This window comes from Manis javanica, unplaced genomic scaffold (assembly GCF_040802235.1).
Source record: "Manis javanica isolate MJ-LG unplaced genomic scaffold, MJ_LKY HiC_scaffold_25, whole genome shotgun sequence".
Lineage (NCBI taxonomy): Eukaryota > Metazoa > Chordata > Mammalia > Pholidota > Manidae > Manis > Manis javanica.
In genome coordinates, this window is record NW_027332171.1 from 1,879,503 (window position 1) to 1,896,953 (window position 17,451).

Sequence of the window (17,451 nt, forward strand, 5' to 3'; positions counted from 1 at the left end):
AAGGAAGAAAATAGACAGTAGGATAGGCAGGGTTCTCACCTCCGGCCGGGTTATATAAAGCTTCTAGTCTTCGTGGTCTGTTAAAAAGAATAACATATTTAATAGCACTGACTATTGATGTGCCTGATTGATATTGGACTTGAATAAGCTTATACGAAACAGATGTCATTACAATACATACTATCTTTGGCAAGTCATTTGCTCTTAATGTTGTTTTGGGTCTCAGTTTGATGAGTGATATGAGTTATTTTATTTAATAAAGGAATATAAGTGAAGAAGTATTTGAAGGTTTTACCAAATCTTTCATGAGCTTCCACATGGGCAGAATTGAGAGAAGTGAAATTTTTGCACCACTGGGAAAGTATGTGAGGGCTTTCACCCAGCCATGGAGAGAATGCAGTGTGAATAAATCTGTAGGCCCATGCTCTCTGAAGAACTGCTTCTTAAAAATGTATAAAAATGTGTGACAAGTCTGTCTGTAAGGGTTCTTGAGGTCTTGCTCATGAGACAGAACTCTGTGAGGTTTATAGTAGCATATGGAATATAATTACTATGCAGAGCATTAGATCTCCAGATTTATTTGTCTTTGAGTTCAAGTGTGTATACTTTAATAGCATCTCCTCAATTCTCTTGTTCTCAAGCTGCTTGTAACCACCATTTTATTCTCTACGTCTGTGATTATGACTTTTAAGATTCCACATATTAATGATATTGTACATTAGACACATTATTCTCTGGCTTATCTCACCTGGCATAATGATCCCAAATTCCATCCATGTTGTCAGAAATTATAGGATTTCCTTACTCTCATAGCCCTGTAATACTCCACTGTTTGTATCTGCTGTGTCTTCTTCACCCATCATCCACTGACAGGCACTTTAGTTTTTTCTGCATCATGGCTCTCGTGAATAATGCTCAGTAAGCATGTGGGTGTGGATATCTTTTAGTATCCTGTTTTTATTTCCACTATATATATAGACCAAAGCAGAATTGCTCTGTCATAAGGCATTCCCATTGCTGCCCTTTGAGTAAACTCTACACTACTTTTAATAGTGGCTAAAAGAATTTAAATTCCCGAAAGGAGTATATAAGGGCTTATTTTCTACACGTCCTCACCAACGCGTGCCAACCCTTGTCTTCTTGATGATGCCATTCTGAAGGTGTGAGGTGGGTTTCATTTTGGTTTTTTGCATTTCCCACGTTGTTTGTGTTGTTCAGCACATTTGTTATATATGGCTTTTACTATCTTGAGGTATGTTCCTTTATTATCCAATTTTTTGATTGATTTAATAATGAAAGTGTTGTATTCTGTTAATAATTTTTCAACTTCTTTTCAGATGATCGTATGATATTTGTCTTTCTATTAATGCAGTGTATCAAAGTTAATCATTTTTATATATTGAACCATGCTTGCATCTCAGGAATGAATTATTCTTGATCATGATGTATGATATTTTTGATGTGTTGTTGAAATACATTTATTAATATTTTGTTAAGAGTTTTTGCATCTACACCATCAGAGCCATTGGTGTGTAGTTCTGAGTTCTCCCAGCTTCTCTTTGAGTAGTAAAGAAGTTGGACCCAATAGCCAGTGTCCCAACTTTCAAGAGTCTGAGGGATGAAACCCAAAAACATCGAGTTCTGAAATCCAACTGGACTTAAATCCAGGAGACCCACAGATTGGAGCATAGCGACATTTCTCCCCGATTTTCTCCCAGGTCTTAGTAAAGGGACAGCATTCAGAAACATCCAACTTCCAGCATCTCAATGGAAAAGATCTATTTGCTTATTGTAAAAGCTGCAGACCATGTGTGAGGCTTCTAATTTAACACACACCTACAGACAGATTGCCAGCCCTGCTGGAGACCAGGGAGGTCTGCAAGTGTCATCTTCACATTTTCATACTTTCCCACTCCAGGTCACCAGTCTCTCCTGGGAAGGAGCCTGTGCACACACCTGGTGCCCAAGTTTTTGTGATTGCTGCTCAGAGGTACATCCCATGTCAGCCTGGCCCTGTTGGTCATTAGCACTTCCACAAGAGTCCCAGGGATTGCAGCCCACAAGAAAATAGTTCTTAACTGATTATCATCCCCAGAGATTAGTGCAGAGGATATAGAAAGAAACATCCAAGTCTAGTATTTCTCCAAAATAAATCTATTTCTGTTCCTTCAAAATGCTTCCTGAGTGTCTGGTACCAGTCACCCTGCATCTAGTTCTTGAAAGAGATCCTCCATTTCAGGTCACTAACAGTTCTTCTTATGCCATGAACTTCAAGAAGCTACTGGGAAGAACAAAGGTTCCTGGGAAACCACAAAGGACTGAGAGATAACTATGAGGTAGGGCCTGGATGGATGATAACTTACATCTACACAAGATAGCATTTGTGGACTACAGGAGGTGGCTCTTTTATTTATTTATGGAACCCAACACAGAGAGTTAAGAAAAATGAAGAAACAGAGCAAACAAACAACGAAAAAAAAGAAGATAAAACTCTAGAAATAGACTTTACTGAAATAGGGAGAAGTGACTGTCCTGATAACCAGTTCACTTATGAAGATAAAGGTATTCCCCAAGGTTAGGAAAATAATGTATGAACAAAATGAGAATTTCAGCAAAGAGTTGCAAAATAAAAGAAATAGAATCACATAGATGCATAGTAAACTGAAAAATTCAAAATAGATTCAATAGCTTATTGGATGAAGTAGAAAAATACTCAATGAAATTGAAGCTAGGTCAATGCAGTTCATCCTTGTAGAAGAGCAAAAGAATAAAGAATGGAAAAAGTGAAGATAGCTTAAGGGACTCATGGGACACCATCAAACAAACACATCAATATTTGCATTCTAGAAGTCTCAGAGGGGAAGAGAAAGTGAAATGGGTGAAAGCTTATTTCAAGAACTAATGGTTGAAAATATCCCTGACCTGGGGAAAAAACAGACATCCAGATCTAGGAATCTCAGAGTACTCAAAATAATGTAAATTCCAAAAAGAACCAAACCAAAATGTATTATAAATAAAACATAAAAATATTAAAACAAGGAATCTTAAAACAGAAAGAGAAAAACAACCTGTTATGTACAAGAGTACCTGTGGAAGACTATCAGTAAATTTTCCAGCAGAAATTTTGCAGGCCTAGGAGAGAATAGTACAATATATTCAATGTGTTGAGAAATATGCCATCCTAGAACAGTCTACAGGATAAGCTGTCCTTCACAGTTGAAGGAGAGATAGAGAGTTTTCCAGACAATGAACCCTAAAGATTTCATTAACAGTCTATTTATTGGTTTTGCAAGAGATTCTAAATGAACTTCTTCACGTAGAAATGAAAACTTGCCAGTGATTAATATGAACCATATGAAAATGTAACTATCACTGGAAAGGTAAAACTAGTTATGTTCAGATACACTAATGTCATTGTAGTGGTATGTACCTTATAAATCCAGTATGAAGAGTGAAAGACAAAATTAAGACACAACTATAAGCACAAAAGTTTGTTACTGGATAGACATGATAAAAAAAGATGTAAGTTTTTGCATCAAAAAGATAAAATGTGGAGTCAGAAGGGTAACACTGTAGTTTTAGTGTGTGTTAGAGCTTAAGTTGTTTGCAGCTTCTAATTGACTGTTATAACTATAACAGATGTTTTATATAAGCCTCATCATAACAAAGAGCCAAAACCTCTAGGAAATACACAAAGAGAAAAGAATTTAAGCATAGCAGTAGAGAAAATCATTAAATCACTGAGGAAGAGAGCAAAAAGAGAAGAAAAGAATGGAAGGATCACAAAACAGCCAGAAATCAATGAGCAAAGTGACAATGGTAAGTCCACACCTCTCAATAATACTTTACATGTACCAGGACTTTCTCCAGTGAAACACATTGAATGTCTGAATATATGAAAAAACAAAACCCAACTCTGTGCTGCTTAACAAAGACTCATTACAGCCTTGGAGGCACAGATAGACGGGAGGCGAAGGGATAAGCAAAGAAACTGCATGGAAATGGAGACCAAAGAGAGAGAAGATAGCTATAGTTACAACAGAAAGGACAGACTTCTAGGCAGAGACTGAGAAGAGACAAGAAGGGTATAATATAATAATAATAAAGTGGTCCATCCAGCAGGAGGATATAGCATTTGTCAGTATTTATGTCCCCTATAGAGGAGCACTTAAATAAAGAAGACAGATATTAACAGAGATGAAGGGAGAGCTAGACAGCAATACAATAAGAGCAGAGAGCTTCATCACCCCACTTTCAACAATAGATCGATCATCCAGATGGACTGCCAGCAATGGAACATTGGAGTTAAGCCACATGTTAGGACAGATGGACTTACAGATATTTACAAGCATTTCATCTAAAGGAGGCAGCATAGACATTGTTCTAGAGTGATTTGGAAGCTTCTCCAGGATAGACCATATGTTAGGCCACAAAACAGACCTTGATATATTTAAGAAGATTGAGATCCTATCAAGTATCCTTTCCAACCACAATGGTAAGAATTCAAGTAGAAAAAAAAGCTGAAAGATTCATAATATGAGGTGATTTAACAATATGCTATTGCACATCAGGGGGTCATAGAAGTCATCAAAAGAGACAGAAAGTAATGTCCTAGTTGAATGAAACAGAAATATAACATACCAAAGTTTACGGAATGCAGCAAAGCCATTCTAGATAGGAAGTTCATAATGATGAATACCTCCATTAAGAAGGAAAGTCATTAAAACAACCTAAGATTATAATGTATGTAACTAGAACTAAGTAGTAGAAGGAAGGAAATAACAAAGATCAGAGTAGAAGTACATATAATCAAACTGAAGGATAGTAGGAAACATTAATGAAACTAAGCACTACCTTTTTAAACTGATAAACAAAACAGGCAAACATTTAACTATACTCATCAACAGAAAAAAATACAGGACTGAAATACATAAATTTATAAATGAACGAAAAGACATTCAAAGTGATACCACAGAAATACAAAGCACAATAAGAGACTACCAGGAACAATTATAAACCAACAAACAGGTCCAGCTAGAAGAAATGGACAAATGGTAGAAACACAGAGTTCACCAAGACTGAATCATGAGGAAATAAAAAACCTCAACAAACCAATTAGCAAGAAGATTGAATCAGTCATCAAAAACTTCCTACCAGAATTTCAGAACCAAATGGCTTCACTGGTGGAGTCTATGAAACATTTAAAGAAGAATTATTGAGAATCCTTCTCAAATTCTCCCAAAAAGTAGAAGAGGATGTAACACTTCTATACCCTTTTTATGAGGGCAGCATTTAAATGATACCAAAAATGGACATGGACACTAATATAAAGGAAAGAAAAGTTCAATATCTGAATGAATATAGGTGCAAAAGTCCTCATAAAAATATTGGCAAACTGAATTCAACAATTCTTTAAAAGGTCATACACCATGATGGAATACAGTACATTGCAACCCATGACTTATTTATAACTAAAAGTTTATACTTTTTGACTCCATTCAAATGAGCACCATTAAAAAAAATGAACCAGGCAATAATTGTAGGAATGATGTTTTATTGATATATTAACTGAGGGATTAGCAATACAGCATTAATATATTGGAAAGAATTCCAATTCAGAATGCCAAAATTATATCTACTATTAATAGGAGGCATGCTGTGTGTGACACACTCCAATAAGTGCTGTGTAATCATTATCTAATTTGATTATCTCTATGAAGAGCAGTAATGAAGTAGCCACTACTATCAGCTCTACTTTATAGGTGCCAGTAGTGAGGCAGGAGAGGTTAATTTGCTCAAGGTCACAAACCAGCAAGTGGAAAGCCAGAATTCCACCCACCTTGTCTGATACCAATGTTCATATTGGAACCATCAAAAGTCACATTTCTGTCATGAATTAATTTTATTGTATCCCTTATTGCCTCAGTTTCCTCACTTATGCTTAGAAAATAAGGCCATGTCTGCCCTACAGGTTTGCTGTGATGATTAATTAAGATCAGGTACTGGAAAAAATGTGCGTGTGTGTGTGTGTGTGTGTGTGTGTGTGTGTGTGTGTGTGTGTGTGTAATGGGGGTGCTTTATAAACAGTGAGGTACCCACAGATCTGCTTCACTGTTCTGAAGCTGTTTTACCAGCTCGCTGGCTGTGTCACGATCGTGGGATATTTCATCTCCTCTTGCTTCAGGTTCCCCATCTGGAAACTTAAGGTATCAAACTAGATGATCCCTAGATACACAGCAGATCTACTGACCCCACATTCGTTAAAACAAAATCTACCATCATGAGATCATGAGAGGATCACGGGGAACTGGGTGATTATATCAGAAGGCACGGGACAAATTGGAGCATGAGATTAGCTGGGACAAAACTGCCCTGACAACTATGTCTCCGGAGAGCAAGTACCTGTGGGCTTTTCTCCCTCTAACTGTCTTTTTTCCTGGCACCTGAACAACACATTTAAGAGGACCCTCGGGTGTGGGCATCTCTCTCACTGTGAGTGGACAGCCAGTTTATAGACTAAAGCTCCTGTCTTGGAGGGTAATAGGGCTCACTGAGAAACCCCTTTTGGAATAGAAATAAGCAGTTTCAACCTTTGGTGAGAACTGTGTGTTCCTGAGGGATCTGGGTCAAGGTGAGAGGGTGAGATTAGAGGGCTCATTGGATTCCGTGCTGTCTTGATAGCCGTGGGATCCTCCCGGTTGGACTGTGCGGACGAGGTTTGTGGTCCTCAGTGTCCCCGTTCCTCAGTCTCCTTCCCCCTCGCCCCCACACCCTCCACTTAGGGCTCTTCCTGGGGTTTTCTCCTTATCCATGTTGTCTGTCCTTCAGTGAAAAGATTAATAACCTCTTACCTAACATTTCAGCTGTTACTCTGGGGTGAGAGGCAGGGGTTGAGCTCTAGGTCTTCAGTTTCTTAAGGACGTGATCTTGAACTCTCTTGCCTCTGTTTTTTCACCTGTTAACTGGGATAATAGGATTATCTGGAATATAATAGGCAATACCTCTAAATGCTAACAAATTTTAGAAGTTAGTAAATGAGGACTTAATAAAAATTAATAATTTACTAAATTATAGGGGGATATCCTAAGTTTAAATATGTTTGTTTCCTAACTTTATCCATCCCAAAGACCCTTTTAATATGATTTTTCCTTTGAGGGTACTGCTTTTATAATAATGAAAACTTTATTGCCATTTAAATTTTAGCTTTGATACATAATTTCTGAGTAGGGAAAGACAAGTTAGTTACTACATAATGATATGACAGAGTATTCTGGTATAATTTCATTTCTTTGAAATATTGCAAATAGTTCTCTGTTGTCATCTTTGAGGAGCCTGATATGAAGGCAGTGGCTGGTTGACACAGTCTCAGAGACGCCCCACCGAGCACAGGTAGTGGTGCCCTCTTTCACCTTCTTTTACTTGTATTTTCCCCATTCAGCGACATCCCGTCTTTCTTAACCCCACAGTATACTCTCCACAACCTTGTAAACTATGTCCTAAAGAGAGAAGGCTGGAAAAGTTTGTATTAACTCTATCCACATAGTAAAATCTCCAGCATATGTACATCAGTCATCTTTTGTATTCCAACTTTTCATGAGTTAGTGAACACATGGAAAAAATTAATCGAATAGAGTGATTATATTTAGAATGTTTCCCCCCTGTTTTTGGCTTACCAGATTTTAAACTTATGTTTTCAGGGTCAGTTTTATCATAAAGAAGTAAAACAACCCACCACTCCTCACTCTTTTTGGGCCCCTGATGGGTTAGACAGAATGCATTTAGTTGTGGCTGCCTCTGTTCCCGGAATGTAATAAAGTGAGGAATTTTAGTGCAACCTCTTGATCAAAGCTTGAGTTATTTTCACAGATTTGATCTATTATGTTAGTATTTTTGGAGATGGTATGTGTGGCAGTGCATGTTTCCAAAACATTTTCATTGAAACGAACTCCTCTTGGATAAAACATTTGAGAAATGACATGGCAGCACTCTATTCAAAGAGTAGCAGAAAGATTTCAAAGAGTAGCAGAAAGATTTCCAAGTCCATATAAACACAGTTGAGATGACGCAAAGCAGGATATTTTTACTTCCACATCCAAAACAGCTACAATGAATAATTTATTAGTATAGTCAATATGTATTTACTGTTAAATGCAATTACTAATGTGTTAGTATAGCCAGATTCTTGTTAAATAAACCAGCTCCACTAGGCCATGTACTGTACCTCATCAGTATTATCATTTCAGCTGCATTGGGTGGTGGTGGAACATAAAAAGTAGCATTAGGAGTTGATAATCCATCTGAGTGGGAGATAATGGAGCAATACACGATGAAAACAAAGATGATCATTCATCAACAATATTCTTGTGTTAGAGAACATCTGTTTCAGTAATAATTATATGAAGAGTCCCTGATGCTTCAGTATTAGCTCTGCCTTATTTTTCTTTCACAGAGAGGAAAGACTGTGGGAATGATAATTGCTAACATTTATTTAGGTCTTACTGTTTTAAACCCTTGATGCTCTTCAATCCTTGCAGCAACCCCATGAGGTGGTAAGCACTATAGCCCCGTGTATACATGAGGCCACTGGAGCACAGAGCGGGTAATAACTGGCTAAGAGTCCTATACCAGGAAATAAAAGTCAGGAAAGTCTGAAGTCTTCCCTCTCATTCTTTCTCCATCACTTTCCCGCTCTCTCACTCTCCTTCTGTCTCTCTGTGCTAACGATTAAGGATTATGGATTTGTGTATCTTAATAGATTTTCTAATTATAAATGTAGGAGTTGAAGAAAATTGAAAATACAAGTATAAAGAATACCAAAATCATACCACTCATTTTGGTATTTGTAATTGGTTCATGGGTGTGTGTGTTAGAGAGAGATTATGTAAAGCGTTTTTTTTCTTCTAGTGAGGTGGAAGTATTTTGTGCAATCATCAGCAATATACGACAATGTGTATCCTTCATTAACTTATGCTTTTTATATAAAAGACATTACTACATTGTCTTTTTTTTTGAGAGGGCATCTCTCATATTTATTGATCAAATGGTTGTTAACAACAATAAAATTCTGTATAGAGGACTCAATGCTCAATGTACAATCATTAATCCACCCCAAGCATAATTCTCGTCAGTCTCCAATCTTCTGAAGCATAATGAACAAGTTCTTACATGGTGAACAAGTTCTTACATAGTGAATAAGTTCTTACATGGTGAACAGTACAAGGGCATTCATCACAGAAACTTTCTGTTTTGATCACATATTATGAACTATAAACAATCAGGTCAAATATGAATATTCGTTTGATTTTTATACTTGATTTATATGTGAATCCCACATTTCTCACTTATTATTATTATTATTAATTTTTAATAAAATGCTGAAGTAGTAGGTAGATGCAAGATAAAGGTAGAAAACATAGTTTAGTGCTGTAAGAGAGCAAATGTAGATGATCAGGTGGGTGCCTGTAGACTAAGTGTTAATCCAAGCTAGACAAGGGCAATAAAACATCCACGGATGCAGAAGATTTCTCTTAAAACAGGGGGGTGAGGTTCTAAGCCTCACCTCTGTTGATCCCCAATTTCTCACCTGATGGCTCCCCTACGACTGTGCCTGTCTTTGGTTGTTCCTCCCTTGAAGAATCTTACCCGTCTCTGGCTAACCAGTCATCTTCCAGGGCCATACAGGGTAATGTAAAGTTGGTAAGTGAGAGAGAAGCCTTATTGTTTGAAAAGGTTAGCTTTCTACTTCTTTGCATATTGATGCCCTGTGGCTTCTATGCCCAGCATTTGTCTTGAGGTATCTTTACCACTTGGAGGAATTATGATTCTCGGTATACTCTATATGAGGCACGAATTCTATTTAAGGTTGTAATTAGGAAGGAAGAAGAAAAGCTATGGAAGTAGCAGATGGAAGATAACATGGGAAGATTGATTATTTCTTTGACATATCTTCTTGTAGAGTAACTTCAGCATGTATAGGTTTAAAACTACTAATTAAATTGTGTACACACTTTAACTTAATAGGAATACAGTTACATAACCAAAGCAGACCTATAATTACCAGCCACCTCCAGTGAAACCAAGAAAACCAGTTAGGCACCTTAGGCATTTGTGAAAACTTATCTATGATATGGTGGATATTGTCCAGCTGAACTTGAACAGTCTGTGAGAAATCAGACAAATTAAAACAACCCATTCCTGGGGACTGTTCACATCCCATATGTTCTTTTAACAGTAGATAGTCTGTAGTTGTAAGGTTTTGGAGCGCTACAACTTGCACTTCTCCTAATTCTTGGTTGAGTTCCAACAGTATATATTCAGTCAAATTTGTTGTTTTACTGTATGCACAGGCCAGCTTAGATATCTCCTTCTTCATTCCAATGGCAAGTCCAGGAACCGGTGGGATGAATGCAGCTACAACTGCAGCATCGCCTGGATCTTTGTTGAGGTTTCTTGATGATCATCTTCTGGTATGACTCTTCCAGAGAGTGCTGATGCTGGAAGTTCTTCTTCATATCGTATCTTAGTTCATTTTCTGGGTCGCCAAATTAGGCTTTGATCCTCTGTATAAACACAAACAGACCCTTTGCCCACACTTTGATATTCCCTTTATACCATTGTGTAGAACTCATTGGAGGTCACAACACAGGAAATGCTTTTTCTTAAAAAGAAAGGAATATTATCATAAAAATGTACCTCCATAGCCAATCATCTGACACCCTTTAAGTGATCAAAATTAAGGATATTTAAAGCATGCATTAATCATTGGTTTACAGTTATTTTTATCCTGTCAGGGAGTAATTCCCCTTTTATTTCTTTTTTTTTGTTATCATTAATCTACACTTACATGAAGAATATTATGTTTACTAGGCTCTCCCCTCTACCAGGTCCCCCCTTTAAACCACTTTACAGTCACTGTTCATCAGCATAGCAAAATGTTGTAGAATCACTACTTGTCTTCTCTGTGTTGTACAGCTTTCCTCTTTCTCCCACCCCCCAACATTGTCTTTTTTTATTGTTTTGGAACTCTTTTTTTCCCAATTCAGCAACTGTGTTTCAAGGGTATTTTACTTAAGTGGATTTTTCTGCTGTAACCATATTTTAAATTGTTAAATAGTATTTTTTCTTTATGTTTTCTGTTTTGGTGTTATATTTCAGATAGATCATTCCCATCCCAAGATTACTTAAAAGCAAAATAAGTGTTTATCCTTCGCTATCAACTGAAATAATAACTTAAAAGGGAGTTCTAGTTTTATTGTATTTTCAATTTTTACTAATATTTCCATTTTTCCACAATTTCCGTGTGTTCTTATGATGCTTTTCTACTTCTACAAGAATTATAAATTGTTCATGTTTATTAAACTTTTTAGTATCTGAAAGTACAAGGCTTTTTATTTACTTCTTCAATTTTTATATTTAAACCTTTTTCATTTTTAAAAATTATAGTATAGTAGACATACACTATATTAGTTTCAGGTGTGCAGCATAGGGATACAATTTTATGCATTATGAAATCATACCACTGTAAATGTAGTTACCATTTGTCACCATACAGTTATTGACTCTATTCCCTATGCTGTACTTTTTATCCCATAAATTATTTATTATACAATTGGAAGTTTGTTCCTCTATCCCATCACCTATTTCATCCATTCCCCTACCCCAACCTTTTACGACAACCACCAGTTTGTTCTCTGTATTTATGGTCCATTCTGATTTGGGTTTTGCTTGTTTGCTCATTTCAAGTCCTTTTCCTTATTAATCTTTGTCAAAAATTTTCTTGGCTATTCTCAATGATTAACTCTTTCATTTCAAGGAAGGTCAGAAAATTTATGTATCATAACCAAGAGGTTATATCTATTGTGAATCTGTTACTAAGTTCTAACCAGCTGACTGTATCAACAAAAAAATATTAAAAAGAACTATGAAGAACTTGAGAATTGAAATTTTCCACATGGACTCTTTGTCTGCACCAAGACGTGTCATAGCGTGATGTTTCTTGTCAACTGACCCAAGTGGACTCAAACTCAAACAAGCCTGATATGAAGTCCTTCACTGGCTTGTATCTTCATGGCCCCAGGAGATTTGCTTCTACCTGAGGTCTGAATGTATGTCTGCCTAGAAGTAATGATGCCTGACTGCCTAGAAGGCTGGTGATCTCTCAGGAAATTCGCTAAATGGATCCATAAAACTCTAGCAGCCCTGGCATTCCTATCCAGGGGTACAACTGTAATTCATGGTTACCTGTAATCAATTAATGATAATAATAGTAAACACCTATTGAAACAGTTGCTATGTAGTAGATTGAGTGCTGAGCATTTGCATGAATTTCCCTACAGCCCTCCCAGTAACATGATGTTTCAAGGCCTCTTATTGTTCTTATTTATTGTCAGTGGTATATCTTAGTGTGTTTAAGCCACAGGGGCAGGTACATAGAAAAGGAGGGTATCAGAACAAAATCTCCAAAATTTGAACATTGAACTGTAGTCCCATGCTATTGCTCAGGTAGAAAAACACCTTAAGTTAATAATATATTGAGGTCAGTAGTTAGCTATACTAGCCTCCCTTTGGTGTACTTTCTATGAAGACTTCCATAAGAACATTTATTCTATAACTTCTTTGGTCACACATGCTATGCCCTACAAAAATATTATCAGAGTTATAAATTGTGATATGATTTTCAGGCCAGTTAGGAGATGAAATATTCAATACATTTGCAAAAGTTGAGAAATTATTACAAACAAGGTAATCATTTTTCTCATGCATCATGGGATCAATTTTTAAAATTTATCAGGATGCCCATGTGGGACAGAAGGTCTATTACAAATTATTACACTATTATTATCAGAAAGTGCAGTTATATAATGAATAAACAGAAGTCTTGAGAAAACACTTTCATCAATGATCTCCATGTACAATAATCACAGATTTTCTAGTGTTTCTAAAAAATTCTCCATCAAGTGCTTAAATATGTCCTTCAGTTCTCATAGGAATTCATGCCTTAACTGAGAACCTGAAGCACTGAGCAGGTACTCGACAATGTGAGATGAAAAGCAGCAGTGTTTACAGCAAGACAGTGAGCATTTCCCTTTTTCTTGTGCTCCATGGAGGAAAAAACGGGCACTTAGGAGAATTGTAATGCTGCCATTTCCGTTGAGTCAGCGGTGCATTCTCTTGTCTCTTTTTTTGATCTCAGGAGAACTGAGGCTATGATTAGGAGACGAAATATTACAGAGATCACCCACTTCATCCTCTTGGGCTTCTCCGATTTTCCCAGAATCAAAGCAGTGCTCTTTGTTGTGTTCCTGGTGATCTACGTTACAACTCTGACTTGGAACCTGAGCATCATCATCTTAATAAGAATGGATTCCCACCTCCACACACCCATGTACTTCTTCCTCAGCAACCTGTCCTTCCTAGACATCAGCTATGTGACCTCCACAGCCCCCAAGATGCTGTCTGACTTTTTTCAGGAACAGCATACCATCACTCTAGTGGGTTGTGCTGTTCAGTACTTCTTCTTTTCAGCCACAGGACTGACTGAGACTTGTCTCATGACTGCCATGGCCTATGACCGCTATGCTGCCATTTGTAATCCACTTCTCTATTCATCAATCATGTCACCCACCCTCTGTGTTAGGATGGTGCTGGGCTCCTATATGGCTGGCCTCTCTGCTTCCCTATCCCAGTTGTGTGCCATTCTTCAGCTCCACTTCTGTGGTCCTAATGTCATCCACCACTTCTTCTGTGACATGCCCCAGTTGTTAGTCTTGTCCTGCACTGACACTTTCTTTGTTCGACTCTTGGCTGCTGTATTAATAATATTCTATGGAATAATAAATGTCGTGGTTATCATAGTATCCTATGGCTATATCATCATCTCCATCATGAAGATCACTACAGCTAAAGGCAGGTCCAAGGCTTTCAACACCTGTGCTTCTCACCTGACAGCGGTTTCCCTCTTCTATACCTCAGGTATGTTTGTCTATTTGAGGTCCAGCTCTGGTGGTTCTTCCAACTTTGACAGATTTGCATCAGTTTTTTACACAGTGATGATTCCCATGTTGAATCCCTTGATTTACAGTCTGAGGAACAAGGAAATCAAAGATGCCTTGAAGAGGTTGCAGAAGAAGGGAGGGTATTGCTAACTTAACAAATTCTGGTATTTTTGCAGATTCATCCTGTCAGAATCCTCTTAACCCACAATACTGAGGCCATGAATAGACTATAAGAAAATTCATACTGCCTTTGGACAGACAAGGATGATTTGACAGGTTCTATGGCCAAAGGAACAACATCTTACTCAAATCCAGGCAAAGACAATGAGTGTAATTCTTCGAGCTTCTCCAGTTTCCCCCTCCATGAAGAGAGGCTTCATTTATTAATATACCCTAAAATATAGATGAAACATTCAGATTCAGAAACTTCTATTTTTTTCTTTTGAGAATGAGGCCTGTTTAATGACAGCCTTCTGACTGTAAAGGCGAGATACCTGACAGAGGCCCAGGAATGTAGGAACACAGTCTCCCACATGTTCTGATGCAACATAATCCAGACATTATAGTGATCCATGCTTGCTGTGTGTTTCTGACCGGAATGGGAATGAACCATGGCAGATGAAGTGCCTTTGGACAAACAAAGCTATACAGTTGGCCTGGTTGTACCTCCTTGTAGGGAAAAGGAAGATTGCTTAGGTCTGTATTGGGGCAAACTCTGCCAATAAACAGAGCTTGAAGAGACTCTTAAGAGAGTTTGACTCCTCATAATGTGCTCAGATCATGGCCTGTTCAGGGAACATTGGAACAGTCAGTTGTCTTGCAAGGTTGCATGAAATCATAATAAATGAGGCTTTTATAATAATAGTTACAGAAGCTGTTTGTACTAGAGTATAAACAGGAGCCCTAGGGCCACACCATGAAGCCTCACACATGGAGGGGATGCTCTGCCTATCATCATTGTCCCAAAGTGGGTCAGGATGGCTGTTTTCATGGGCTTCCCAGCTGGTGCAACTCAGATGCTGCTGAGTGCATCTGGTGAAGATTTTTATTCTTAGTTGTATTTCCCATTTATCTGCTTGTCTTCATGCTTTGCAGTAAACGTTTCTTTCTTTAATGTATTATTGCATACAATCGCATTTCTGCCTTATCAGATCCTTTGAACCTTATCTTTGGCTAAACACTTCTGGAAACACCAATCTGAGACAGCTAATATTTTTCTAAGGCCTCTTTCAGAACTAACCATGTAACAATGCTTAAGCTCCATCCTCATCACCGCCAGCTGCCATCTAAGGAAGGAGGAGGTGACTTGAATCACAAAGAGGAGTGAAATGAAGAATGTGGTCCCTTCAGTGCCATTTACTTATGATTCCGATGATTTAGTTTCTTGGATCTAGTGTTTAATGAGGATTTCTCATGGGAGATGACACTCAAAATCCACGTCATAGCCAACAGCCATTTCTGTTATTGTGGGACTCAAACATCTCTCTTCCCCATTAAATCTAGAAATGTACCTTGGTTGACATAGCTGATGGTTCGCACTATCAAGTCACTTCTGATATTTCAGTATCTGTTCATTTTTGGTAGGAGGAGACCTATGGGAAATATCATTGTAGTAATAGAGTTACTGCATATTCAGTGTTGCTGAACTAAGAATAAATATGACAAACTGTATATGTTCTTTCCTGTCATCTGTGTTTGGCATTTCTTGTCCTAGAGATTTATGGTTGTATGAGGTGATAATGAATGGAGTAGAATGGTTAGAGTTCATTTAGTACTGATATTTTCCAGAAACCCTCAAGGCTCAGGAGAGGAAATAGTAATGGGATATGTATCATTCGCAGATCTAGGCAATTTCCTCTGTCTGAGGAAGGACACACAACTTTGGGTGATTGTAGTCTGGTTAAAAAAACCTGGAACATGTACAATGATACTTGCTATTAATTTGCCAGATTGGCCAGGCATGAACAAACTGACACAGAACAGATGTCATTACTTTTACATATTATCCTTGGAGATTCATTGGATTCTTACTGTTGTTTTGGGATCTCAGATCTGATGGGCCACATGAATAGCTCTGTTTAATGAAGGACTGTAAGTGAAGAGGTGTTTGAAGGCTTTTCCAAGTCTTCCATGAGACTCCACATGGGCAGGGTCGAAAGAGTGGAATTATTGATCCTCTGGGAAAGTTTGTGAGGGCTTTCCTCCTGACAAGGAAAGAATGTGGTATGAATAAAGGATGTGTGGTCCCTGTGCATGCATAGGCATGCTTTTTGAAGGATTTCTCTTTAAAATGTGTGAGAATGTGTGAGAAACCTGTTTCTAAGCGGCCATGAGGACTTTCTCGGGAGATAGACCTCTGTTAGGTTTATAATACAGTGTCGTTGATTCTAATCACTATGCTGTGCATTCAGTGTCCAGATTTATTCATCTTCTAGTTGCAAGTTAATACCGTTTCATAACATCTCCTCAAGGGTTCTGTCCCCCAGCCCCAGGTAACCACAATTCTACTCTCTATTTCTTTGAATTTGACTTTTAAGAGATTCCACAAATAAGTGACATCATACAGTATTTGCCTTTTTCTGGTTTTATTGCACTTAGCATAATGATCCCAAATTCCATCCATATTGTCACAAATGGTAGCATTTCCTTTGCTCTTGTGGTTCAATTATATTCCACTGTTAGTGTATGCCATGACTTCTTCACCCATTCACACACTGATGGACACTTTTTTTCCGTATCTTGGCTATTGTGAGTAATGCTGCAGTAAACATGGGAGTGCAGATATCTTTCTGATATCATTTTTTCATATGCAGTGGCCATATACACAGACGTGGTATTGTTGGACTGTATGGTTGTACCATTGTAAAAGTTGAATTAACCTCCATGCTAATAGTGACTTAAACCATTTACATTCTCATCACAAAGTGTACATCACCAACCCATGTTATCTCTTGTCTTCTTGATGTTGGCCATTCTAACAAGTGTGAGGTGATATCTCATTTTGTTTATCCTTTAATTTTGCATTTCTCTGATTATTAGTGATGTTGAGCACCTTTTCATATACTTGTCGGCCATTTGGATGTCTTCTTGTAAAAATGTCTGTTCAGTTTCTCTGTCCATCCTTTATTTGGTTTGTTTGTTGTATTATTATTGAGTTGTTTGAGTTTTTTGTATATATTGGCTATCAATGCCTTGTCTGATATATGGTTTGCAGATATTTTCTGCCATTCTCCAGGTTGTCTTTTCATGTTGTTTCTTTTCTGTGCAGGAACATTTTAATTTGATGTCCCACTTGCTGAATTTTGCTTTTGTCGCTTGTTTCTTTTTTGGTGCCATATCCTAAAAAATTATTGCCAAGGTCAATTTCAAGGAGTTCTTTCTCTGTCTTTTCTTCTAGGAATTTTATGCTTTAGGTGTTTCTTTCAAATATTTAATATATTTATGGTTATTGTTTGTG

General features: G+C 37.6%; 1 protein-coding gene across 1 annotated transcript; it reads left to right on the forward strand.

Annotated features, from left to right (window-relative positions):
- Nucleotides 1-13,205: 13,205 nt before the first annotated feature.
- Nucleotides 13,206-14,144, forward strand: LOC140847612 (olfactory receptor 5AN1-like). Its single transcript, XM_073228325.1, has one exon. The coding sequence runs from the start codon at nucleotides 13,206-13,208 to the stop codon at nucleotides 14,142-14,144; it is 939 nt and encodes a 312-aa protein (XP_073084426.1).
- The last annotated feature ends 3,307 nt before the right edge of the window (nucleotides 14,145-17,451 follow it).